Source organism: Rattus rattus, chromosome 13, assembly GCF_011064425.1.
Source record: "Rattus rattus isolate New Zealand chromosome 13, Rrattus_CSIRO_v1, whole genome shotgun sequence".
Classification (NCBI taxonomy): Eukaryota; Metazoa; Chordata; class Mammalia; order Rodentia; family Muridae; genus Rattus; species Rattus rattus.
The window spans coordinates 70,581,985-70,609,211 of NC_046166.1; the positions used below are offsets into that span (position 1 = coordinate 70,581,985).

At 48.9% G+C, this 27,227-nt stretch overlaps 1 protein-coding gene across 1 annotated transcript; it reads left to right on the forward strand.

The window, feature by feature from the left end:
- The first annotated feature begins 1 nt into the window (after position 1).
- Positions 2-27,129, forward strand: Pcid2 (PCI domain containing 2). Its single transcript, XM_032918954.1, has 14 exons — positions 2-657; positions 4,177-4,266; positions 6,496-6,569; positions 7,431-7,496; positions 9,307-9,348; positions 10,828-10,882; positions 12,796-12,899; positions 16,157-16,232; positions 17,061-17,202; positions 22,229-22,329; positions 23,791-23,864; positions 23,996-24,121; positions 25,583-25,706; positions 25,984-27,129. The coding sequence occupies exons 1-14, from the start codon at positions 622-624 to the stop codon at positions 26,071-26,073; spliced, it is 1,200 nt and encodes a 399-aa protein (XP_032774845.1). The 5' UTR covers positions 2-621; the 3' UTR covers positions 26,074-27,129.
- Positions 27,130-27,227: the final 98 nt, after the last annotated feature.

Genomic DNA, 27,227 nt, shown 5'->3' on the forward strand with positions numbered 1-27,227 from the left:
CCCGGCGAAGACTTGAGTGGATGAAAGCACCCCACAACCTTGCCTCTGGGGCCACCTCACATCCTAGGGCTCAGGAACGCCCTGTGCGGTGGCACGTAGAGGGTGGGATGGGGGGCGGAATGCTCTACACCCATTGATCTGGGGTGCCCCTGTAAGGAGTATCTGTGGGAGGACTCAGGAAAACATCCCGCGAGGGCTAGGAGTGCGCGGGACGTCTTCCCAGTGCGATCTGGACTTTTGCTCTGTTTGCTCCAGGCTGTGAGAGCCAGGAGCACCTCTGCACACTGAGGGTTGGGGTGCGGGTCACCATAATCGGGGAAGGGGTGAGGGGTACGAGGAATCGGGTCACTAGCACACAGACGTGACCAGGGACGCAGGGACACGTTTCCAAGTCGGTTGGGATTCCTCCACGTCAGTCCCCGTCCTCGCGCGCGCGCCCCCGCCGGACCTGTGGCGTCCCAGTGATTGCACTGACAGCTACCCAAAAGAAGTGCTCGCGCCAGCTCTGCTCGGCTTGCGCCACCCGCTCCGGAACCAAAGTGCGGAGGGTACAGTGTGGGGACAAGGAGGGTAGACGGACCTGCGCCGGAAGTGAGGCACTTAGCGCCCGCGGCTGCTGCTATGGCGCACATCACCATTAACCAGTACCTGCAGCAGGTGGGTTTCGCTTGGTGTCCTTGTCTACTAGCCACGGGGTGAGTCCTAGAACCGAGTCGGACGGTGTCTGGTGTCCTGCAGCTGGCCTCGAGGCGAGGAGGGTCTGCTACCTGCACTGGGCATCCTGCCTTGCTCAGAAGTTGCAGGTGCTTCCCGGTGGGACAGAGGAGGATCCGAGGTGGAGGTAGCAAGATCGGGGTCACTTGTGGAAACGGTTGTCTGTGTAGCACTGTCTGCACGAAGCACTTTGTGTCTTTAGGCAGCGGCGTCCATCAAGGCTATGCTCAAAGCCTGCCAATGGCACAGGCAAACAGTGTTGCATCTGGGCGGAGGGTTGTGTTTGCGTTTTCAACACAAACCTAGGGCAGAGGGCCTGTTAGGGTGTTGAAGGTGTGAATCCCACTAGGCAACACACCTGGTGCATTGGACAGCCAGATGGGAAAGTCTGATGAACGTTCTAACTGGTTATACTGCTGCACATGGCCGTTTATGAATCTTGGATTTGCACTTAGCCCTATTGTCAAGACTCCCTTTTTCTGTCCCAAACACCTCAGTTTGTTTACTATAGTACGAGAAGTAGTACTTGCGTGTTTCTTAAGTAGTGGCACTATTTATTGTTGGTGCTGTGTGTCCATGTATATTCACTTTGATTCCATCCCAAGGCCCTCCTTAAAGAGCTCTCGATAGGTGGCCAACCCAAGTCTTCTCAGCTCAGAAGCATCAGTTGAAACAGGCTCAGATTCTGGCTCTGCATTGCACATATTTAATACTTAGCAAGATGCTGTTTCTGGAGATCATGCTGGAACTCCAGTGACTTCATTGCTGGCTAAGAGACCAGTCTTTATTTCAACAAATTGGCAACAGCCTGCCCGTTGACAAATTGTCTCTCTTTCCCCTGATTCCTGCGTTAATTTCCCAACAGCTGTTGGGATAGGGTTGGTTGAATTTTGCCATCCTTGTAGATAAATAAGGTAGCCTGTTACTCTTTTGTGGTTGCTTGGGCCAGGAATAAAAGTTATTCTTTCCTATCACAGGGAATGGCATGGCATCAGTATGCTTGTGCTGGTTCCTGGGTATCCAAGTCCCATAGTGGTGATGTGATGACCTGCAAGGGGTTCCTGCCTGTGTTTCAGAGAGGAAAACATGGAGTTTGAGTAATCTATCCCTTACAGCAAGGAGTGAGGTCTACTTTTCTCCAAGGTCAAACAACAAGGAAACTTTACCCCATTTCCCAAGGTTAACGCTATAAAGCACCTCTAATTCAGAACCCACAGCCAAAGAACATCATAGACATCATAGCCTTAAGAACAAGGGCATTCCCTGTAACCACCATACATTTAGTAGCCTGAAAACTTTGACACTGACGCACTCTTCATTTTTCACTCTTTTGCAAATTTTCTTAGGGTTTTTTGAGTCCAGACTGCAATCATGTTGCACATTGCATGTATTCTTGTTGTGGATCATGTGAGGCTGTGAGCTTCCTGTCCTCCAGTCCCCTTTGTAGGGGTGGCTTACCCTCAGGATAGCCCTTTCACAAACCAGGCACTGTATCAGTTGGCCAGGCTATGACTTCCTCTTTTCCTTTATATTGGTTCTCTTTTTATGTGGACTGAAACACGAGGGTCTTATGCATCTGGGCCGGGGCTCTCATTCATTGAGCCACATCCCGGCCTGCTCTCTGTGTCTCTGCTACTTGTATTTTAGGTTAAGGAGTAGTTTCTGGGCTGTAGAGATGGCTCAGAGGCTAAGGTTATTGCTGATCTTGCTGAGGACCTGGGGTTACTTCCCAGCACCCACATGGCAGCTCATAAAATAAAATAAAGTAGCCAATTTTTGTTTGTTGGCTTGCTTTTTAAGACTGGCTCTCTTTATGTAGTCCTGGCTCTCCTGGAACTCAGTAGATTAGGCTGACCTTGAACTCAGAGATCTGCCTGCCTCTGTTTCCCAGTGCTGGAATAATAGCATGTGCCACCAACACTCAGCTAAAATGAATAATAAAAAGTAAATATTAAAAAATAATTTCCTTTATACTCTTTCTTTAAAAACGATTATGGATATGTAGGTAGGTAGGTAGGTAAGTAAGTAGGTAGGTAGGTAGGTAGATATTTGAGACAGGGTCTCTGTACATAATCCTGACTGTCCTGGAACTCACTGTGTAGACCCAGCCTCCTTGAGCATACAGAGATGTAGATCTGCCTCCCTCTGCTTCCCAGGTGCTGAGATTAAAGGCATGAGCCGTCGTACACATTATGGATTATTTTTTAAAGGAACAAATCTTTTTTTTTTTTGAAGATTTATTTATTTATTATATATAGCTGTCTTCAGACACACCAGAAGAGGGCATCAGACCTCATTATAGATGGTTGTGAGCCACCATGTGGTTGCTGGGATTTGAATTCAGGACCTCTGGAAGAGCAGTCAGTGCTCTTAGCCGCTGAGCCATCTCTCCAGCCCATGGATTATTTTTAATACCTAGTGATACTTTATCACCACTGTTACTCTTTGAAAGCTCAAAATTCCTGAAAGCTGCCTCAGTTGGTTTCTATGGCTTCTGAACCTGGCCCTGTCCTTCCTTGAGCCTTTTTTGGGCCACAGGTATGTTTGCTGTGGGATTTCTAGATAGAAAGACTGTGTTCAGTTTTAAGGAACTGTGAGGTTTAAGAGCAGGCAGTACCCCTGTGGACTGACAGGACCTGAGAAGACCTAGGGTAGTTGGGAGAGATATCTCCTGGGGTACCTGAAGCACACTCGCTCCTGATGTGCAGGCCCAGGATTTTGTGCACAGGTGCCGCTTGGGATATAAATCCATGGTCCAAATGGTGTCTCACCTAAAAGGATGCAGCTTCTGTGTTAGCATGGCTGGCTGCCAGGGATGAAGTATCTATGGAGTGAGCAGTCACTTAAAAAGAGTACTGGGGACTAAACCCAGGGACTTGGACCTGCTAGGACCATGGGGCTTCATCCTCAGCCCCACCCCCACTCGCAGCTACTGTTTTAAGATTTATTCTTTTTTTTTTTTTTTTAAGCTTTGCTTATTAAGGCCTGTCACCACCCTTATTCTTACCCACTCCTAAGTTCCTTACATTGTTATTGAGGCAGGACTCTGACAGGACTTTCTTAGAGAGTCTAGGCTTGTGTGTGATGTCTGCTGAGTTGTACCAGTTGCTAGCTAAGTTGTACTTTAGGCTTTAGGCACAATTAGGTGATTACGGATGTACAGACCTATGGTGTTAGGGTTACTTCCCCCTGCCACCTCCAAGGTCACTGGCAAAAGAAGGTACTTGGGAGTGCACAGTCGTGGGTGCTGCTCCCTGCTTTGTGGGACTCTGGCTTACCTGTTCGCTCACCCTTGGCAGATCCCATGTTGAAATGAAGTCGTTTCCTGGGTAACTTTACATTTCAATTCTCCTGGCCTCTTTCACAGAGGAAGAAGCTGCTCCTGCAGCGTGCAGTTCATTGCTCAGGTCCCGTGAGAACAGATTGTGTCTACCTGCTCAAGTTTCCCCTTCCCTTTTTCAGGTATATGAAGCCATTGACACCAGAGATGGAGCGTCCTGTGCAGAGCTGGTGTCCTTCAAGCACCCTCATGTCGCAAACCCACGGCTCCAGGTAGGCAGTAGATACACCCATGGTGTCTAAAGAAAATGGAGAGGGGTGAGAGAATGCTGGCTCTCAGTCTGCAGATAGGAAGGGCTATTCACAGGCATCTTGAGAGAACTGTGGGACAGTCAGTTTTCTATAGAAATTTAAAGTTCAAATATAAGTAAACTAATATTGCCACTCTCATTTGAAAATTTCTAAGTTTCTTGAAGCGAGCCTAGCTCACGTGGTCCCGGCACCCCTATGTGAGAGTGCTGTATTGGCTGCTGTTCAGCCAGGATGACAGAAGTGTGCGTGACCAAGTAGGCCTGTCTCTGGACAGTATTCCACTGACCTTTCATCTGATAGCTTCATGCTGGTAGTCAGCATATGCGACAGGTTTTTCAGGAGGAGCTACAGAATGGTGATTTCTTTTCTTTCTGGGTTTTTTTTCCTTTTTGAAGTTTAATTTTAAAATTACACATATTCATTTGTTTTTGTGTGTATGTATTTGGGCATGCATGTGCCATGGTGTGTGTGTGTGCGTGTGTGTGTGTGAAGATGAAGGTCAGGGGACAACTTACGGGAGTTGGTTCTCTTCTTCCCATGTGTGGGTTCTGGGAATTGAACTAAAGCCACCAGGCATGGCAGCAAGCCCCTTCACCTGCTGCGTCATCTCCCTAGCTTGGAACGGTGATTTTCTAGTCTCAGCATTCTCCCTTCTCTCCTTTGTGAGTAGGTGTGCAGGTCTGTATTACAGTGGTGAGTTCTCGCTGACTTCTTTTTCTGTTAATTCACTTTGTACTAGTTTACTTTTAGAAAAACAACTGGTAGATAGGAATGCATTTATACATGTGTAATTCATACATACACTGAGATTGATTTCTGTGGATGGTGTGCCTATGGAGGCTGAGAAGGCCCTTGTGTGACCTGCCATCTTCAGCTGGAGTCCCAGGGAAGCCAGCGCTGCGGGTAGACCTAGGCCTGCCTGAGATGCGATAGTGTCTCAGCTCAGACGGCTGTCAGGAGCCACTAGGCCGTGTACTCTTTTTTCCCGTTGAGCCCCTGAACTGGTTGATGGGTACTCACTCTGCTAGGCAAGGGTGTCTCTTTCACACAGTCACCAGTTCCAGACACCCTGAAGTCACACTCATCCTAGGTGCTCTAAGGCCAGTCAGGTGACAACATGTAAAATTCATCCTCAGAGGTGTGCTCAACTCACCCAGTCTTCACCACTGGAAGGAAGGGAAAGTTAGAAATTACTATTGTCCCTCAGCCCAGGACACTTGTTCCTCGGAAGCTGTGCAGTGACCCTCACATGACATGTGGATTTATTTATTGACTTTATTTATGGAAGGAGCTCTACACCTAGTTTATTAAACCATAGGAGTTGCTTATGTGTTTCTTGACTGACTAGCTTAAGTACTAGAATATGTGTGAGAGCCTATGAGACGGAGAGTTGAGTAAAAGTCTTACTGAGCAAGCCTGGACTTCTGTGTGTGGCATGGCATATGTAGGCCTACACACACACACACACACACACACACACACACACACACACACACACACACACACACACACACACACACACAGATACACACACACACACACACACACAGACACACACAGACACACACACACACACACACACACACACACACACACACACACACACACACACACACACACACACACACACACACACACACACACACACACACACACACACACACACACACACACAGACACACACAGACACACACACACACACACACACACACACACACACACACACACACACACACACACACACACACACACACACACACACACACACACACACACACACATATACACACAGACACACACACACACACACACACACACACACACACACACACACACACACACACACACACACACACACACACACACACACACACACACACACACACACACACACACACACACACACACACACACACACACACACACACACACACACACAAATAAAATATGTATGAATGTGCCTAGCATCTTTTCTGGCCGCAGCAAACATCTGAACTGGATTCTTGGGCTTCTTGTTTCCTTGAAATACAGATATTGGTGCAGCAACGAGCTTCCCCTTAGAAGTGCAGGAGTGAACTATTTGTTTCTTTGGGCTGTGAGGTTCTGAGCATGCTCATCTGAAGCTCTTTGTGTACATGGATGTCTTTCATGCCCCTAACTTTCTTTTGCTCCTTTCTCCCTGTGGATTAGATGGCCTCTCCAGAAGAGAAATGCCAGCAAGTTTTGGAGCCCCCTTATGATGAAATGTTTGCGGCTCATTTAAGGTAATCCTCTGACAGTAGGAAGACAAACATACGACAGCTGCATGCATGTAACACACAGCTGCATGCATGTAACACAACTCTTGTTCACTCTGACTCTATCAGGCGTCATTGTTTGCAGCAGTGATAATTAACTTGGAAAAATGGACAAATGTGTCATGTGCATCTGTGTCACCCTGGTATTTCTCCTATCCTCCTGTGCTTGTAGGAACTGAGGTCTTGCTCTTCCTGTGGCATAATGTGGTTTTAATATCTGCCTTGTGGGGAAGAAAGAGAAGACCCTGAGCGAAGCAAAACAAACCATCGCTTCTTGTTATTTACACGTCGCTGCTTTCACTCCCTGTGTCAGGCAGTTCAGACAGAACTGCGTATCCTAAGCCATGTGCACAGGACCATGCCTGCCTGCGTCCTGTTGTATTTCAGAGCGAGCCGGGCCAAGCCTTGAAAGGGTTGGGGATGCCACTATTGTTTCTGGCAGGAAGAGGCACCCCTGTGTTCCTAGCTGTGTGCTCTCTGCAGTGAGGTTCCAGATTGGTGACGAGTCAGCTCTGGCTGCAACAGGAACCTAGACAGTGAGTGTCTTTGGAGGCTCACTGACAGTGGAGGGCCATGCTTGTCTGCAGTCCCTCTGCTCAGAGCTGCTGAAGGATTTCCATTCTAGCACTCAGCAGAGTAGTGTTGAACCTGTGGGCTTCACCGTCCATCAGCTGCTTTAGTCAGTGGCCCTGGTGTTTCCTCCATCTGCGGTTCCCTCAAGCAAGAGCAGGAAGAGGTTGGGCCGGGGTGTGAGAGAACTGCACTCTGGGCGGCTGTGGCATCCGGGTGTGGTGTAAGATGCTCTTCAGGCGCTCATGTCTTTTCCAGGTGTACCTACGCTGTGGGGAATCACGACTTCATAGAGGCGTACAAATGCCAGACGGTGATAGTCCAATATCCTTTACCACTTGTGTCATCGAGGCTCACAGGCTGCAAACATTGGACCAGCTCTTCAAACCTTCAGCTACAAAAGAACGAGTCTCTTGGATTCCTATGTTTAGGCTGACACCATAGTGGATTTTATTTATTTATGCTATCCAGGGTTACTTGAGGCTATTTTCATGCTAATGTATTTACTCTGAGGACAGTCCCTCCCATACCCCTCTACCCCATCCTTTCTTTCCTTTCCCCAACCCTCCCATTAGTCCCCTGAGCTCTGCAGACAGCTCCTCTTTCCTTAATGTCATCGATAGATACATGGAGGGTGAGAAGAACAAAGTTTGTGTTTGTGTGTGGTGCATGTACATAAATGCGTGGGTGCCTGAGCCTCTGAGCACACACACAGGTCAGAAACAAAAAAAGGATGTCTTGAGGCAGGATCTCTCACCGAACTACAAGTTTACTATTCTGACTAAACTAGCTGGCCAGCAAGCTTCTAGGATCTCCTTGTCTCCGCCTCCCAGCACTGGGGTGTCGGACACACATGAATTTCCAGATGTTACAGACACACACAGCCATTTCCACATGTTCATTTAGGTATTGAGGTATTAAGTAGGGTCTCATGCTTGCACCAGAAGCACTCTTACCACAGAGCCATCCCTAGCTCCAAGAATAAGGTTTTGTTTGTTTTGCTTATAGACTAGCTATAAATGGCCTTTGAACTCTACCAGTTTCTGCCTCTCAAGTTGTGAGATTAAAGGCCTGCACTATCATGCCCAGCCAAAAAAATGTTTTGATAATACTGTTATGTATGAAGATGCCATAGTGAAACCCGTTATTTTGCATACTAGCCTAAAGACGTAATTAAGAAAAGACTGTTTTGCAAGTGTGCTCGAAGGAACTGGTTAAGTCATAGTGCCCATAACCCAGCCTGAATGGAGAGGAGTGGGCTCAAATACGTACGTCACCCTCATTCCGTGACCCGAGAGCATGCTAAGTATTGGTAGAACCCTAGATTTTAGATAGAGCTAAAATTTAAACCTAAATAAAATTTAGGTTTGGAAGCTTCTGTGTTTAAATACAGCAAGAAGAGAATGCTACTATCCAAGTCTCCCTACAATGTAGGAATTACTAGTGTTGGTAAAACAAACCTTATAGTAGAGATTCTTGACCACTTAAATGTCGCTTATAACCAATGGATTTAGAGAAACCAAGTACAAATGTAAAAGAGAAAAATCTCATGACAGGATGGGGACATAGCTGAGTTGGTAACGAGCTTGCCCCATAAATATAAGGACTTGAGTTGGAACCCCAGCACCTACAAAAGAGGCAGGTGTGGTGGTGGTGTGTGCTTATAATCCCACCACTGGGCAAGTGGAGACAGGCTCCTTGGCTAGTCTAATTGATGAGCTTCAGATCCCAGTGAGAGACTGTATCTCAGAAAAGGAGGTGAATGGCCTGAGGAATGACACACACATGCACACACAGGCCTGTGTACACACACACACACACACACACACACACACACATACACACACACACACACACACAGTATCTTTCTTTTTAACTGGGGGATAGGGTCTCACTATGGAGGCTGGCCTGGAAATTTCCTCTCCCAAGTGCTAGGATTAAAGGTGTGCCCCATGCCCATCTGTATGAAGTGAATGCATTGAGTCTACTTGGCTGCTGACACGTGGATATCGTGGTGTGTTTTCTAGCTTCAAAATTTTACAGAGTCATCTATAGAGCACACTTTGCCCTTAGTCTACTTTTACTAAGAGTCGTATTTCTTAAATTCTGTATGACGCCTTCCTTAACACAGCACATCATTCCTTCGGGCGTTCCAGGCTCACAAAGAAGAAAACTGGTAAGCATAAGCAGGAACGGCTGGAGATGGTGGTGTCAGTGTGGGCTTGGGTTAGACTGACATGGCCAAGTCTGTAGTAAGCGCTACCTCAGGGTTTCTTATCACCAGACTGCCCTGACCCGCCAGCTCCCAAGTGATGACAGACTTATTTGTGAAAGCTCAGGGCATAGCTTAAGCTGTTCCCTAACCAGCTCTAATTAACCCGTTTACTCGTGCTCCGCCACATGGCCGTCAGTCAGTCACCTCTCCTCAGTACCACCAAACTCTGGGAAGTCCAGCCTGTCCCTTTCTGCCTCACTGTAGGCCTTCAGCTCTTTATTGAACCATTCAGAGGGCAGATGAGGAGGATGCTTACAAAACACTGAGGCAATGCTTCATAAAAACAACAGTGCCAGAGCCCTGTCCTCTGCTCTGCTGGGACAGAAGTCAGCATTTGAGAAATACAGAGGCAGCCTTACACAGTGCATAGGAAACGGCCTCTGCTATGGGAAGGGTTATAAATACCTTGTCTCCCCCATGTTTGCCAGTTTTTAACTTTGTGTTTTAGACAATGGGTGAAGGCCACTATAGGTCTTGTATTATCTTAAGCATTTTTTTTTTCTTCAGTGCTGGTACTACCCAGGTCCTTGAATGTGCTGGGCAAGCACTCTGCCACTCCCTAGACTTTTAACAGTTTTCTGAGACAGGGTCTCATACGCCCTGGCTAGCCTCAAACTCAGTGTATCAAGATGGCCTTGAACTTGCTTCCATTGTTTTAATGCTGAAACTGCAGGGTGTGCGGCCACACCCAGTTCACACCGCGCTGGGGATCAGGCCCAGGCCTTGTGCATCAGCTCCCTGAGTTTGAGGCAGGATCTCTGTAGTTTGGACAAGCCTGGAAGTTTTCATTCTGCTCCGACTTCCCAATGCTGTGATTACATGTGTGCTCTTTCATGTTTGATATTCATATTCTGTCTCTCCCTCTCCCTCTCCCTCTCCCTCTCCCTCTCCCTCTCCTCCCTCTCCCTCCTCTATAGACCAGGCTGGCCTCAAACCCAGAGACCCACCTTCCTCTGCTTCCCGAGTGCTGGGATTCCAGGCGTGCACCACCAGCAGCCAGCTGTACTTTTCCTTCCTGAGTGAAGACTTAGCTTCTCCATAACTGAGAGCTCAGTGCTAGCAGCAGTTGCACACAGACGGCTCCTGCTCAGAGCCTCAGTGTTTTCAAAATGGAGCTGTTTGCTGGTGGTGGAGAGTTGGGGAAGGACACAGTTTTGAGAGCTCCCAGATAGACTAGGGTCCAGTTCTCTAAGCAGGGTTGGGATAGCGGTATGGAGTAAGAATTAAGTATTTGGCCAGGAAGTCTGTCTGTGTGACGCATGCAGGACGAGGCGCAGCCACCTGAGCGGGGAGGCGTGGACCTGGTTCTGGGTAGTGTCTGGTGTGGTGGAGGGATGCTGGCCTTCGAGCTCCTGAGATGTGTTTGCTTCTCGTCCTCAGGGCTCTGCCTGTCATGTACGCAGTAGCACTTGACCTCCGCGTGTTTGCCAATAATGTAAGTTCAGGCCCTGCCCCTGTTGCCTTGAGTTAAACATGTTGGGTGACTGCCTCCTGCTTACTTTCCAGTCTTGAGGGGTGAGTAGGTGGGAGGTATCTGGTGTGAGGAGGGAAGACCGGGCAGCAGCTTGGCCATTTTGTCCCCTGTTCACGTGGACACACTGTGGTGGAGCAGGTGTGCTCCTCCCTTTCTTCTGAGCTGTGGCCTGTGCTGCACTCAGGTGGTAGCTGAGGGGCACAGATCCTGGACTTTACAGTCAGCCTCCCTCAGGGGGCAGCAGACATCAGCTCTGGAGCCAGAAGCGTCTCTTGGAGCTCAGACCCTTCATGGTCTGTTCTTCTCACAAGGCAGTTGCAGGCCTGGGACTGTTAGGCTCACATAGCTCTGTGACAAGGACCAGGCTTCCTGTTGGCTCTGTGAGAGCCTGGTTAGGACAACAGAAATGCCACAGGCAGGGATGAGACCTGTGAAATAGGGTAACTGCCCCACCCAGCAGCACTGTCCGTCAGACTGTCTGCTCCAGTGTTCCACAATAATTCTGCAGCAGCAAATAGTGAGGCCTCGGCCCCAACCCACTTGCCAGCAAAGAGGTGGTGACTCTGCTCTCCCAGTAACACACGAGGCCAGCAGAGAGCCACTGAAATGGCGCATGCACAAGGCCTGTACCCCAGAAGCCGCCGACCCTGAAGAGACTTCCAGCAGACTCCACAGTGGTCGGATGAACCGATGCAGGTTTCAAGGCAGCCGTCACAGTAGTGCTTCAGTGAGAGCACTGAGGTTCCCAGCAAAGAGCTAGAAGATGCAAAGAACCAAGGGACTCAGACTGGACCAGCTGAGGAGCAGTAGGGGCTAGAGAGGCCGCTCAGTGGGTATGGACACTGGCTTCCCTTACAGAGGACTGGGTTTGACGTCCAGCACCCATATGGCTCCTCACAACAGTCTGACTCCAGTCCTGGGGCATCTAATGCCCTCTTCTGCCTCCATGGGTACCAGATGCACACGGTGCACAGACAGACATGCAGGCAAAACACTCATACACATAAAGCAAAAACAATCTTTTGGTGCTTGATTTAAACAGACAAGAAGGGAATGGCATTACCTGTGTCTCAGACTCTTGACCTAGTTCTGTTTAACAGAGACCATCGGGTCTTGCTGACCTGCATTCATTCCATTGTAATGTGCTATTTGTTCTTGACATAACCAAAGCCCCAGAAACGTGTGTGTGTGTGTGTGTGTGTGTGTGTGTGTGTGTGTGTGCGCGCACTCACGTGCTTAAGGAGGAAGAGGCAGCCTCAGATGTCACGGTCTTGTGACAGGGTCTCATCAGCCTGGAACTTGCCTACTAGGCCAGGCTGGCTGGCTGGGATTACAGGCACATGCACCAGGTGTTGTGTTGTTGTTTAAACTGTTGCTCTGGGAATCTAACAAGGACCTGTGCTTGTAAGGCAGCCGTTTCACTGCCTGAGCTGCCCCCCAGGCCCTGAAGCATGTCTTAAAGGGTGGTACATTGTGGCTCCCACGGCTGCATAGCCAGGGAACCCCTGCCTGGGCATGGCCCTGCCTACAATGAGCCGGGCCCTCCCACATCAGTCACTACTTCAGAAAGTACCTCAGAGACAGGACCACAGGTACACATGGAGACATCTTCTCAATAAAGATTCCCTCTTCCCAGCCAGGACTAGGTTTGCGTCAAGTTGACAAAAACCAACCAGGTCAACTGGGGCTGGTGTCAGCTTGACTTGAGGACAGATATGGGAAAATATACATACTTCCCAGTTCTTAAAAGTTGTCTGAGAAGGGCTGTAGAGATAAGCTCACTGGTTAGAACTGGCTGCTGCTCAGATGTGTGCACTGTGGAGACTTTAGTTTGCCTCTGTTTGCTTTAAAAAGTAATCAATTTGTATCGCTAGGCAGATCAGCAGTTGGTAAAGAAGGGGAAGAGCAAAGTTGGAGACATGCTGGAAAAGGCCGCCGAGCTCCTGATGAGCTGCTTCCGAGTCTGCGCCAGTGACACGTGAGTGAGGTCTGCGGGCTCTGTCCGTCTGTCTGTGCCAGTGACACGTGAGTGAGGTCTGCAGGCTCTGTCTGTCTGTCCGTCTGCGCCAGTGACACGTGAGTGAGGTCTGCGGGCTCTGTCCATCTGTCTGTCTGCGCCAGTGACACGTGAGTGAGGTCTGCGGGCTCTGTCCGTCTGTCTGTGCCAGTGACACATGAGGTCTGCGGGCTCTGTCTGTCTGTCTGTGCCAGTGACACGTGAGTGAGGTCTGCGGGCTCTGGCCGTCTGTCTGTCTGTGCCAGTGACACGTGAGTGAGGTCTGCGGGCTCTGTCCATCTGTCTGTCTGTGCCAGTGACACGTGAGTGAGGTCTGTGGGCTCTGTCTGTCTGTCTGTGCCAATGACATGTGAGTGAGGCCTGTGGGCTCTGTCTGTAAAGGGAATAAGAAAAGGCTGCGTGCACACCGTGTCAGAGCGTGTGTTGGTCTGTCCCTGAAGAGCTCTCCCTGTACTCTGTCCTTGGTACTGTCCACACCTTCTTCCTGACACTTCCTCTGTCTTCCCTTTTGAAGTCCCTGCTAGGTGCACGCAGCCTGGCTCTCTCTCCCTGTCGGTGCTCTGGGCAGGGCCCTTGTCCGGCTCCACGGTTCTGACAGCCAGGCCCCCTCACCCTTGCTCCCCGGGGTACACTGAGCTTCTCTTCTTGTCACTGACTTAAGCACTGCTGCTCTGTCTAATGAGGTTTTAGCTCCTGTGGACGGTTCGTTGAGTGATTGGTTTATTAGATTCTTTTGTTCTTTTGTTTTTGTGTTTGCAAGACAGGGTTTCTCTGTGTGCTTGTCTGGCTTATTTTACTTTTTAGTATTTAATTTTTCATATCCTCTTGATCATGCCCCCTCTTTAATTTTGTGTAATTTGGCTTAGCTGGTTTGCAGCATAGCTGGTTGGATTTTTTTCTTAACTAAACCTCTGTCCATCTTTTCCTAAAACTCCATCTCCACCAATGTGCTATATAATCGTGTTACTTCATTAGGAGTTTACAGGAAGTGCGCGTGCACAGGTGTTAAGTTGAGCATGGTCTTGCTATACTACCCTTGCTCTGAGCTGTCTCAAGGCTTTTCTTCCCTGTATTCCAAATTGACTGGTTTGTGTTGATGTTTGGTTTTTGTGTTTGGAGACCTTGGCTGTCTTTCAGCTCTGTCCTCCACCTTTCTTCATGTCCTTCCATGATTAGAGGTCTCGGCTGTTTCCTCACCTCTCAGCACCAGTCTTACCTGACTGTCCTTCTGTAGGTGAAGGTCTCAGCCATCTCCAGGCTCTCACTGCCCAGCCCACAGTGGATGGCGTTTCCGCCCATAAGCTCCCACAGTGCATTGCACTTAGCACTGTCACGGGTGCATGCTGACCACTAGAGATGGATTAGACCACTGAGGAGGGCTCCTGCTCTCTGACCATCCGATTCCTGCCACAGTAGCTTGATACCTGTTTATTGAGTGGACAGTTGGAGGTTCATGGTTCTCCGCAGCATGACCTCCTTGACCTTTGACTGTCAGTGGTTTCTCAGATTAGTTTGCAAAAAAACCCAAGCACAGTAAAAATACCTGTGTATCACAGGACACCACCACAAGTTGAAACAGCCATATTTGAAAACATTTGAAATGGCGTGCCTGATAAAGGTCTAGTATGGGCTATGAAATGAACTGTTAGAACCAAACAAGAAGGGACAAACCCTTCTTATGTTTAAATAACCCTTCAAATGTTTAAATGAACATTTGCCTCTTTGGTTTTTGTTTTTTTAAGACAGGATTTCCCTGTGTAGCTCCAGCTGTCCTGGAACTTACTTTATAGACCAGGCTGGCCTTGAACTCACAAAGATCCGACTGCCTCTAAGTGCTGGGATTTAAGGTGCATTCTACATGCCCAGCTGTAATGACTATATATTTGGAAAATCTAAAGAAGAAGAAGAGGAGGAAGAGGAGGAGGGGGGGAGAGGAGGAGGAAGAAGAGGAGGAAAGGAAGGAAGGAAAGAAAAGAAAAAAAAACAGGTGGCTAGTGACAGGCCCTAGCCAGCTCTAAATCAGCAGCCACCAAGGACCACAGTGAGCTTCCTCCTGTGCCATTACAGGGGCTGGGATCACAGAGTAGGAAGTGCGCACTGCAGGTGGGCTGGGTGGTCAGCTGCATGGCTGGGTGTGTGGCTGTTTCTCAGAACGTTAGCCTGACGTTGACATGTGCCACCGTAGCCAGATGCTGCCCAGAAGGCAGGCAGACTGAGCAGTCTCCTGGGCAGTGCCAGTGAGTCCAGGGATGATGTTCTATGTAGCTCCTCGGTCATATAGCACGACTTTCCAGAGGGGTTCCACAGTCTCCTGGGTGGATGTGATAGTGTGGACATGTTGTTGTGGATGCCCTCAGCCATCCTTGATGGGGCTGAGCAAGCTGGTGGTGCAGGAGGCGTTGCTGACAAAGCCGTGAGAGTTGTCCTCCTTGTCATGGCTCACACCCATTGCAGTCCTGGGCTCGTCAGCACGGGCACACAGGATAACGCTTTGTCCCTACTATTAAGTGGGCCCTGGCCTTCTCCATGGTGCTAAAGACAGCAGTGAGCTCTACAGCGTAGTGGGCCCCAGCACCTCCTCATTTGGTGCTGGCTGGATCTCAGTCCCGTTGATGGCAGGTTTCCTGTTCTTAACCTGACTGAGCCATGGAACTTGCTGTGGATGGAGTCCTGCTGGGACATGCAGACCTTGAGGTCATTGAGGGGTCATTGATGGCAGCAATATCCACACCAGTGCCAGCGCTGAAGGCAGCTCTGGTGACCAGGTGCCTGCTACAGCTAAACCCTTCACTCCCACCTTCGCCATTGTGTGTCGGAGAAGAGGCTGGCGTCGTGGGGGAGACACAGCTGTCTCTGGGGCAGGAGCAGAAAGCTTTTTTTTTTTTTTTTTTTTTTTTTTAAAGATTTATTTATTTAACGTATGTGAGTGAGTACACTGTTGCTGTCTTCAGACACACAGAAGAGGGCATCAGATCTCATTACAGATGGTTGTGAGCCACCATGTGGTTGCTGGGATTTGAACTCAGGACCTCTGGAAGAGCAGTCAGTGCTCTCAACCACTGAGCCATCTCTCCAGCCCCTGCTCTTTCCTTTTTGACTTTACCTATTCGAGCCTTTTCTTTGGTGACTGGCGTGAGCTGTGGAGCTTTCTCTCACAGTAGTAATGTGTCCTGGTGGTTTATTTTGTAATTGATCACTTTTGTTTGTTCTTCCCATAGCCGCGCTGGCATAGAGGACTCTAAGAAGTGGGGGATGCTGTTCCTGGTGAACCAGCTATTTAAAATCTACTTCAAGGTTTGCTTTGCATGACTTTCGTAAAGTCTTGTTTTCTGTCTGCCTAGATAAATTCTTGCTTTAGTTTGCCTTCTGGCATGCATTAGGAAGGGATCCTAACCTCATCTACATTAATAATCCTAATCGCTGGTAGTCAGTTCGTGCCTCCCAAGAGCAAGGCTCTGTTTTAAATGCAAGGCCCAGAGCTCGATGGAGAAAGCCTGCACAGCCTTCTTCAGAGCAGGGCCTGTCCTGTGCCTCAAAAGCAAATCAGAGCTGAAGGTTCCTGAAGACCCGATTCAGGATGGCTCATGGGATGCAGCTACTTCAGACACAGGCCTGAGCACTGAGTGACCAGCCCCATGGGGATGGGAGTGCTGAGCATTTAGTAAGTGGTCCTTGGAACAGAGCTGGCCTTGAGTGTATGTGCCCACTCTTTGGAGCCTTTCGTCCTGTGTTGTAATAACAACTTTATGAAATTAGGGGGATATGTAGACATACGGCTGGACAGAGGAATTGAGTTTGCTTCATAACGACAAGTGGGCAAGGGGCAGCTTGTCCCACTTGATGAAGACTCTGCCTTTCACTTCGTGGGACATTTAGTTTGTCCGTGCCGGTGTGCACCTTGAGTGAAGGCTTTTCCTCAGACCTTGGCTCTAGCTCCCCTCAAAGAGGCCAGGCTTCTCGATTGAGTGTTGTCTGTTCTACATAGTTTTTTATTTTTTATGGAAATGTTGATGTCTTTGAAATTCATGTTACAAAAGTAAAACAGACGTTCATGTCTGTCCTTCCATCTGCCTGTTTTGTTGATATTGCTTATGAATATTTTAAATGGCTTCTTCATTGTAGATCAACAAACTCCATTTGTGTAAACCTCTTATCAGAGCCATCGACAGCTCGAATCTGAAAGACGACTATAGCACGGCACAGAGGGTCACATACAAGTACTATGTGGGGCGCAAGGCCATGTTCGACAGTGACTTCAAGCAAGGTATGTTGATAGCTCTGTTCCAGTGCTCTAGGTAAGCCGTGCGTTCTGCCTTACTGACTGGCAGGGGTGGTCTCAGTGAGTGTAATGACTGTGTTTTATTAAGGTGAGATGTATGTGTAAACCAAGTCCAAATTACAGAGGGAGAGGGGGAGGGGGGAGAAAGGAGAGAGGAGAGAGGGGAGAGAGAGGGGAGAGAGCGAGCACTGCGTGCATATCCACATGTAAATGTATGCCACGTGTGTTGTGCATGTTCTCACAGAAGTCAGAAGAAGGTGTTCGATTCCTTGGAGCTGCAGTTACAGGTGGTTGTGAGCTGCCCATGTGGGTCTGGGAACTGAACTTGGGTCCTTTGGAAAAGCAGGAAGTACTTTCTCGGACTGAGTCATCTGTCCGATGCCCTCTCTGCTTTGTTTTTTGAGACAGGGTCTCACCCTGTAGCACAGGCTGTCCTGGAATTTACTATGTAACCTAGACTAGCCTCAAATTCATGGGTATCCTCCTGCCTCGGGCTCCAGAGTGTCCTGGGATTATAGGGATGAGGTACCACACCTAGATTTGTTGTATTTTTGCGATTTATTATTTTGTGCGGTGTGTGCATGTGTGTGTGTGTGTGTGTGTGTGTGTGTGTGTGTGTGTGTGTGTGTGTGGTGTGACTTTTGGTGTGTGTGTGCTGTGGCTTATCCATGGGAGACAGATGACAACTGTGGAACCTTTAGGTGGGTTCAAGACTTCCCTCAGCCCCTCAGGCCTCACAGCCAGCCCTGTTCTCAGCCATCTTGCTGGCTCCTATTCTTTTTTATGTATATTTCCAAGTGCTTATATTTTTGACAGTAAAGTAATTATGCAAGTGAAAAATGATACTTGGACAATCTTACTCTATGTAGCATTCCTAAATGCATGTCAAAGCTGCCGAGCTATCCTGCACCCTCACCTCGAGGTGCTCTTTGAGTAGGATGCGATGATTGTTTTCTCTCTGTGGAGCTTGGGGACAGAACTTGGCCCAGCTGCAGCCTCGTGACTGAAGTCCTGACAGATGACCCTGCAGGCAGTGAAGGATGTCCCTAAGCCTTGCTCCGTAGTTTGTTTGTGATTTTCCGAAGCTGTGTGGTGACATTGTTCATGGCAGCTGCCTGTTCACAACCACTAGCTTCCTCAAGGGCAGAAGACAGGCTCTCTGTTTTAACTCTGTGATTGTCTACACGAGGCTGCTCTCTGTGCTCTCCTCTCTTGGACATAGGCTGGACTCTTACTTATTTAAATTATCTTTTATAATTACATGAACTCAATTACAGAAACAACACACAGATAGATTAAGGTAGCTGCCCAAACACTTGCCCAGTCCAAAGTCTGTCCAGTGTGAGCTGTGCCCGACTGGGGTGGCTGCTCCAGAGCTGCAGGGCTTCGCTCAGGCTGTCTGTCACGGTCAGTTATGATCCATACTGCTGTCCACACAGAAGAGAGTCAGCTACCACAGAGCTGGAACCAGAAAGCGATTAGTTTTCTATCTTTCATGACACATGTGTCCCTCTGCCCAACAACTGTCCTTCCTTAGCACCCAGTGTCACCTGTTCTGAGTGGCCTTCCTGAATGCCAGTCAGCAGCTACACTGACAAGCTGTTTGCTAGGAGAACGTGTGTGCTTTTCTTAAGGAGTTTGGGCCACTTACTGTGCTTTTCAAGTTGGATTAACAAGTGAACAATATTCTGTTTCCTGTGTGTACCACATTTAGTCTCTGTTCATCTGTTGGTGGATGTCTGGATTGGTTCCATTCCTTGGTATTGTAGAGCAGCAGCAGACTGGGATGTGCAGCTGTCTGAGTGACAGGGCAGAGTGCTCAGGGGTGGGGTGGCTGGATCAGAGGGTAGTTCTGTTTTTTAAGACTGATTTACATAATGGCTGTATTGATTTTCACTCATACCAGCAGTGAGTATGGGTTTTTTCCCACATCATCTCTCATATTTGTTGACAAATTTCTTTTTTAAAAAACCCTTTTTAAGATTCATTTTATTTTGAGTTAATTACATGGATGTATATTGGGGTAGGTATTTGCATGCCTTATTCCTAGAGGCCAGAAGCTTCAGATCTCCTGCAACTACAGTTACAGGCATTTGTGAGCTGCCAGGCGTAGGTGCTAGAACCTGCGAACTGAACTCGGGCCCTTTGGAAGAGTAGGATGGGCTCTTAACCTCTTAGCCAACTCTCCAAGACAAGTGATGACAGGTTTTGTGATGCCAGCCATGCTGACTGTGGTGAGTTGCGGTATCAGAAGTAGTTCAGTGTCCATCACCCAATGCCCTGTTCTAAGATGGCCATGCACTCCTTCTCCAGGACGTAGCAGGGAGTCAGCCTACGAGGGGCGGGTGCTTAGCCTCTGCTGTCTGCCCGAGGTTCTGTGAGAGCAAACAACTGCCCCTTCTGTGGAGAGAGCCTTTGCATGAGCTTCGGGCTTGCATAGCGTCTTTTTCCTTTTCACCTGTGTTTTATAGATGATCAAGTTTTTACAGAAGGGATCTCCTTGATTATTGCCCATTTCTCTTTTCCATCTTAAGCAGAATGCCTAAGTTAGGGACATTAGAGATGACATCACATTAGAGAGCTCAGTGATATTTTGGGAACCCTAATAATAACCAGGTCGGTGTATTCAGGCTGCTTCCCTGGTACAGCCAGGTGGGTGTATTCACACTGCTTCCCTGATACAGCCAGGTGGGTGTATTCACACTGCTTTCCTGGTACAGCTAGGTGGGTGTATTCACACTGCTTCCCTGGTACAGCCAGGTCGGTGTATTCACACTGCCTCCCTGGTATAGCCAGGTGGGTGTATTCACACTGCTTCCCTGGTACAGCCAGGTGGGTGTATTCACACTGCTTTCCTGGTACAGCTAGGTGGGTGTATTCACACTGCTTCCCTGGTACAGCCAGGTGGGTGTATTCACACTGCTTCCTTGGTACAGCCAGGTCGGTGTATTCACACTGCTTCCCTGATACAGCCAGGTCGGTGTATTCACACTGCTTCCCTGATACAGCCAGGTCGGTGTATTCACACTGCTTCCCTGATACAGCCAGGTGGGTGTATTCACACTGCCTCCCTGGTACAGCCAGGTGGGTGTATTCACACTGCTTTCCTGGTACAGCTAGGTGGGTGTATTCACACTGCTTCCCTGGTACAGCCAGGTGGGTGTATTCACACTGCTTCCTTGGTACAGCCAGGTGGGTGTACAGCCAGCCAGGTGGGTGTATTCACACTGCTTCCCTGATACAGCCAGGTCGGTGTATTCACACTGCTTCCCTGATACAGCCAGGTGGGTGTATTCACACTGCTTCCCTGGTACAGCCAGGTCGGTGTATTCACGCTGCCACCCAGGACTTTCTTTCCCAGCTCTTCTAATTTACTTTAAACCTAAATGATCTTGAGCCATTGGGGTTGCTGAACTATCTGTGCTCTGAAAAAGAACTAGTCTTGTCCTTGAGTATTCTGTCTCAAGCTCTGGTTGGAAACCACCCATTTATCCATCCATCTACCCATTCATTTACTTTCCTTATTTCCTTCCTTCCATCCTTTCTCTTACAAAAATTAATTTCTTGAGAATTTCATACAGTGTGTTTTGGGTATATTCATTTCTCCCAACTCCCCCCAGGTGTCCCCCACTCCTTACCCCTCTTTGCTTATAAAATCCTGTTTATCTCAGAGCCTCCTTATCATTTGTCTCTCTGTTTTAGTTTCTGGGCCCTGAGGTCACAGAACCGTCACGCCTGGCTGTCAAGTTCATTCGCTCCCCTCCCTTCCTTCTGTCTGCCTTTTCTTTTCTTTAAAATGTATTTTTATTTTATTGAGTGTTGCCCACATATATGTAGGAATCACACTGTGTGTATGCAAGGTCCATCCAGGCCAGAAATGGTGTCTGATTCTTTGGAACAGAAGTTACGAATGGTTGTGAGTCCCCCAATGTAGGTTTTGGAACCAAGCCTGAGTCCTCTGAGAGAGCTCTTAAGAAAACAACACACAGAGACACATAACAGGTCAATGTTGCTGCCCATGTATGTTTTCTTGGGTTTGGGTTCCCCACCACAGTGTCCCCTAAAGGCCACACTAGGAATGTACTGACTGGAGTGATGCACCAGCTGTTGTCTTCCTGACAGCCGCACCTCTGCGGGCTTCCTATGAGACAGTTTGGGGTGGGTGTCACAGGCCTGCCCCAGTGGCGGTTACCTCCAGGTGTGAGATGAGAGCTTCACTCTGGCAGAGCCACACTATTTGGGATCAGAGGTGGCTCTCAGTGCAGACTTCCTCAGCCCCAGACTCTAGTCTGTGTGAGGGCACCTGTGCTTCCCACCATAGTTGTGGCCCAACAGTCCAGGAGAGACCTCCATAGCAGGTACAGTTCTGTCCCCCAACACCGCTCTCCTCTGACCTTGAGGCTTTGCCCCGAGGAAAGGCTGTCTGCTCTCAGCTGAACAGGTCTCAGTAGTGCGGTAACCTCTGAGATCCATGCTGGCTGTTACTGCACAGTCTGCCTGAGGGCATGGCCTTTGGCCAACTGAATATTTATTTTCTGTATTCTTAAATCTATTAGGTGTGGGCAGGACAGGCTTAGGTTAGAGGTTGCTAAGATCGTGGTTAAGCGCGGTGGTTTTAAGTGACACTGTGCTGCCCACAGCCGGCTTTCTCACCTGAGTCCTGGCAGTGTTTTACAGATGTTGCGTTTGTGTTTCCCAGCTTTAACAGTGATCTGCTGATGTGCAGGTGACAGCAGCAAATTAGAATCTCAACAGGAATTAACATAGTTTCCTGTTAACTATGCCACCTCTGACCACCGTGGCAAGCCAAGGACACCCAGGCAAATCCTTGTTGAATTTGGGGCTGTGGATTTTACATAAGAAAAGTCACTGTATGAAAATGAGGCAGGGCTGCTGCCAGAGTTTCCGGAGGAAAAGCTGCCTTTTGCACAAAGGCCATGGTGGTGGAACAGTCAGAGGGTAAGGTGCGGGCTGTGCGCTCGGATCTCATGGGAGGGTCCGCTCTCTGCAGCTGAGGAGTACCTGTCGTTTGCCTTTGAGCACTGCCATCGCTCCAGCCAGAAGAACAAGAGGATGATTCTGATCTACCTGCTGCCAGTGAAGATGCTGCTGGTGAGTGAGTGGGAGGAGCGGCCTTCGCAGCTCACTGTGGCTGTGGCGAGCTTGTGCTGAGACGTGCTGGGCCTGCGCACAGCACAGCAGAGCTTGCACGTGTCTGCACGGCATGCCCACAGCTCCAAGGCCTTCCCGGGAGCTTTGCTGTAGTTACTTCTCCTGACGGAAGCTCTGGACTGCAACAGTCCTATAACAAGTGAAACCGCACACATTACTTCTGTTTCTTAGAAGCTGAATTCAGGTCAGTGAGTTAACTAGAAAGGAAAAAGCACCATCCCAGCTGCCCGTGGGAATCTTAATCATAATAAATAAATATTTTTGAGACAGTCTTAAGTATCTCAGGTTGGCATCAAACTTAATGTGACCTAGACTGTCCTTGAACTCTGATCCTGTGCCTCCACTTCCCAGCTGATGGGGTTGCAGGTACATCTCACCGTGAAGGTCAGTTGATACTTGACCAGGAAAGCCTCATGGGTAGATATACCAGTCAGCTGGCACAGCGTCTGAGGAAGTGCTTCTTTTCACATCTGACACGCAGCTGGGGGAGGCCAGTAGTGCTGCATGTTGCTGAAACAGATAGTTCAGAGTAGTCTATACTAACGGGAAAGCAGTGAGGTCGCCACCTCCCACCCCCAGTCCTCCTCTGGGAGACATCCTCATCCCCAGCCCTGTGCTTACCCTGGCATTTCTTCAGTTGTCACTGCTCTCAGAGCATAAGTGACACTGCACATGGGAAGGTCACAGCTGAGGTCATGCCAGCACATAAGTGACACTGCACATGGGAAGGTCACGGCTGAGGTCATGCCAGCACATAAGTGACACTGCACATGGGAAGGTCACGGCTGAGGTCATGCCAGCACATAAGTGACACTGCACATGGGAAGGTCACGGCTGAGGTCATGCCAGCACATAAGTGACACTGCACATGGGAAGGTCACAGCTGAGGTGTTGCCCACTGAGTTGAAAAGCTGGTGCCCAGGCTTCCTTATTTCTTGACCAGGGTTTCCATTCTCCAGCACTGTCACATTGACGTTCTGTGTTTCTCTGTGTGGCTGTGCAGACCGCAGCACTCACAGAGCTCAGAGGGTGACTGTCCCCCTTCCACTCTGCGGGGATTGAACTTGGGTCATCAGGCATGGTGGCAGGTGCCTTGACCTGCCCAGCCTTCTACCTGGCACAGACTGGGATGTTAAAGCCTTGTTCAGCTTCTTACATTTGGTTCCCTATGCTTTCGTTTCTCTGTGTGATTTCGTGATGAGAAGACCGTGGAGATGCTGGGGCTGCAGAGACGGCTCAGGGTTAGCAGTGTTTGTTGCTCTTGCGGACATTTGGAGTTGGACGCCCAGCATCTGTGTCACAGCTCACAGCTGCCTGGAACTCCAGCTCTGGGCGATCAAATGCCCTACAGCCATGCTCATCCGTACTTTGTTGTAAAGTGAAGCTAACTTCCTGTCTTAGGGTCACATGCCGACCATCGAGCTCCTGAGGAAGTACCACCTGATGCAGTTCTCAGAAGTGACCAGAGCTGTCAGGTAGGCCCAGGCTTTCACACGGTCTTAAGAACAGAGACTAATAGATATTGCACACGTTGTCCTGGAAGCCATGTTGACCTCTCTTTCTGTGATTTTGCCCTATGGCCCACGTGGTGTTTCTCCTTGCCCAGTGAGGGCAATCTGCTGCTGCTCAATGAGGCGCTGGCAAAGCACGAGACTTTCTTCATCCGCTGTGGCATCTTCCTCATCCTGGAGAAGCTGAAGATCATCACTTACAGGAACCTCTTCAAGAAAGTGTGCGTGCCTGGGGCGCTCAGTGAGCAAGATGCTGTGTGTAAGCTTGTGGGCTGGTGCTGGAGCCCAGAACCCATGTCCAAGCTGGAAGCTTGCAGGCCACATTGAGCATCTTAGGTGTAAAAGCAGCAGAGACAGGAGAGCCTCTTTCAGCAAGGTGGAAGGACGGCAAGGACTGGCTGAGCTGTTCTCTGAGCTCTACATACACACCTGCATTCTCACACACACATACACGCATGCACACACTTCATACACACACACACACACACACATACACACACACACATACACACCCTTCATACACACATACACACAAACACACACCCTTTACACACACACATACACACCCTTCATACACACACATACACACACTTCATACACACCCTTCATACACACCCTTCATACACATACACACACACATACAAACACACACCCTTCATACACACCCTTCATACACACACACACACACACCCTTCATACACACATACACACAAACACACACCCTTCACACACACACACACCCTTCATCCACACACACACATCATACACACCCTTCATACACACCCTTCATACACACACGCACACACACACACACCCTTCATACACACACACACCCTTCATACACACACACACACACACACACCCACACACACCCTTCATACACATACACACACAAACACACCCTTCACACACACACATACACACCCTTCATACACACACACATATACACACCCTTCATACACATACACACACACATACACACACACACACACATATACACACCCTTCATACACACACACATACACACACACACACACACACACACCCCACAGAAAAGAAAGTGGGCTGCCTTGCAGAGATGATGTAGCCCATTGTAGCCTATGGGGGCAGCATCCTGGCCCTCTTGGGACAGAGGCTGAAGGCTGTGTGACGACATAGCAACAGATTCAACATGAACTTGGGGTGCCTGACACCTGCCTGTCCCCGCTGTGGACCTGCTGTCCTCTTTCCTTTTCTGCCATGCAGCTGGCTTATCTTCTCAGCACTGTGTGTGAGGGAGTTAAATGGGATAGTTCTTTTCCTGTGTGTGATTAACAGTGGCTCTGGGACACAGAGTCCTGTTTTACAGCTGAAGGCAGTCTATCAGAAATAGTACGGAGGAGCAGGGATCACAGGCCATCTCAGAGTTAATTGACTTATGACAAAGTATGATTGAAGATTTAATAACTACTCAGGAGACATTAAAACGTTCTATTCATACAGTGGCTGCTTACAGTACAAAGCTTATCCACCACCGTGTTGAATAGCTGCTGTTTGTGGGCTGTTTTAGGTGTATCCATCAGGAAGGGCTTAAAACATGTGTGAACATTTGCTCACCAAATGACGTCTTTTCCTGTCTCTGTCCTCTTGTGCCTGCAGTACCGAGTCCTGTTGTTACTCACGGCAGTTTCCTTTCTCTGTAGATATTTGCTACTCAAAACACATCAGCTGTCTCTAGATGCCTTTCTGGTTGCTTTGAAGTTCATGCACGTGGAAGATGTGGACATTGATGAAGTCCAGTGCATTCTGGCCAACTTGATACACATGGTGAGTGAGTCTTGGCCTGCTCTCAGCAGGGCTGTGATATGGTGACAGTGTCACCAGAAGACCTTTTCTATTTATGAGGGCATTTTCTAGTAGAACCGATTTTTCCCTCAGTAAATACTATTCAAAGGGCCTCGTGTGGGTCAGTGTAGAGGGGTATAGCCTGTATTAGTGTGCTCTCTGCCACGTGTGTCCCCAGGGAAGGGAGTTTCCATCATCATGACATAGTTGACGTGACTGGGACTCAGAAGTGTAAGCCTCTATTTTTTCTCTGTTTCAGGGTCACATTAAAGGTTACATCTCCCATCAGCATCAGAAACTGGTCGTCAGCAAGCAGAACCCTTTCCCTCCGCTGTCCACGGTGTGCTGAGGCCCAGGCCCTGCAGGTGGAGAGCTCCTTCTGCAGCTGTCCTCTGTAGCTCAAGTCTCCGGGGCTTCCCCAGCCCCCGAGGCAGCTGCCAGCACCTGAGGGACTCACCGTGTTCCCATTGTCCTAATTCACGCCAGCCTCGCTAAGACCTGGAATTCTCTTTCAGGACGGACAAACAGCCTGCTGCTGGCCTTCGGTGCCTGCGAACTTCTGGGAAGGAAACAGCTATGCTTCCGTTTTATGTTGTTTATGGAGCTGTCTTTGTAACACTTTGTAGTGTTTTCTTTCTTTCCTTCTTTCTCTCTTCCTTTTTAAGAACAGGTAATCCACATTTATACAGCGGGCGGGCGCCTTCTTGTGTGTTAAGTGATGTATCTATTTTCATATGCGAAATGTCAGCATTTTGTGAGCTCAAAATGCTTAGTTAACTTGAGGCTTCTTTTTAGAAAGTAGAATTTAGGGGGCGGAGCGGTGGTTCAGTCACGAACAGCTGCTGCTGTGCCAGAGGGCGTGTGTTTGCTTCCTAGCACTCACGTGGCGGCTCACAGCCAGCTAACTCCAGTCCTAGGAACCCATTGCTTTTGGCCTCCATGGGCTCCTGCACATGTGTGTACATAAGCTCACTCGGGCAAACGGGCAAACGTAAGCAAATACGTCTTCTTAAAGAAAAGCAGAATTTAGTCTGATGTAAATTTTTCAGCTCTCTGCTCATTTTCCTATGGTTCTGAAGGCTATGGGACTAAGGCAAGGCCTGACTGTTGGGCTCTGGTCAGGGGCCCAACCAGTAGCGTTGTCTGCGCTACTGTTGCTTGTCCTCAGCCTCTCTTCCTTTTCCTACAGCCTCTGTGCTGCCAGGCCCTCACTCTGCAGCTACGTCCAGCTTAACACCTTCCAGAAACTCTGTCTCTAGGCAGTTGGCCTGGACAGGGCTTCAGCAAAAGGTTCTGGGCACAAAACATCCTGCAGTACTGGAGACGTACTGCTGCTGCTTTCTCCTTCCTCTTCTTCCTCCTCTTCCTCCTTTTCTTTTTTTTAATAAATAGTTTATTTATTTTATGTGCATTGGTGTTGTCTGCATGTATGTCTATGTGAGGGAGTCAGATCCTGGAGTTACAGATAAACAGTCTTGTGGATGCTGGGAATTGAACCCAGGT

Excerpts from the sequence above, each read along its gene's own strand:
- Pcid2 (XM_032918954.1), top strand. The coding sequence starts at position 622 with ATGGCGCACATCACCATTAACCAGTACCTGCAGCAG. Across the intron at positions 9,349-10,827 it reads GCTCACAAAGAAGAAAACTG|GGCTCTGCCTGTCATGTACG; the intron begins GTAAGCATAAGC and ends TCTCGTCCTCAG. Across the intron at positions 16,233-17,060 it reads TATTTAAAATCTACTTCAAG|ATCAACAAACTCCATTTGTG; the intron begins GTTTGCTTTGCA and ends TCTTCATTGTAG.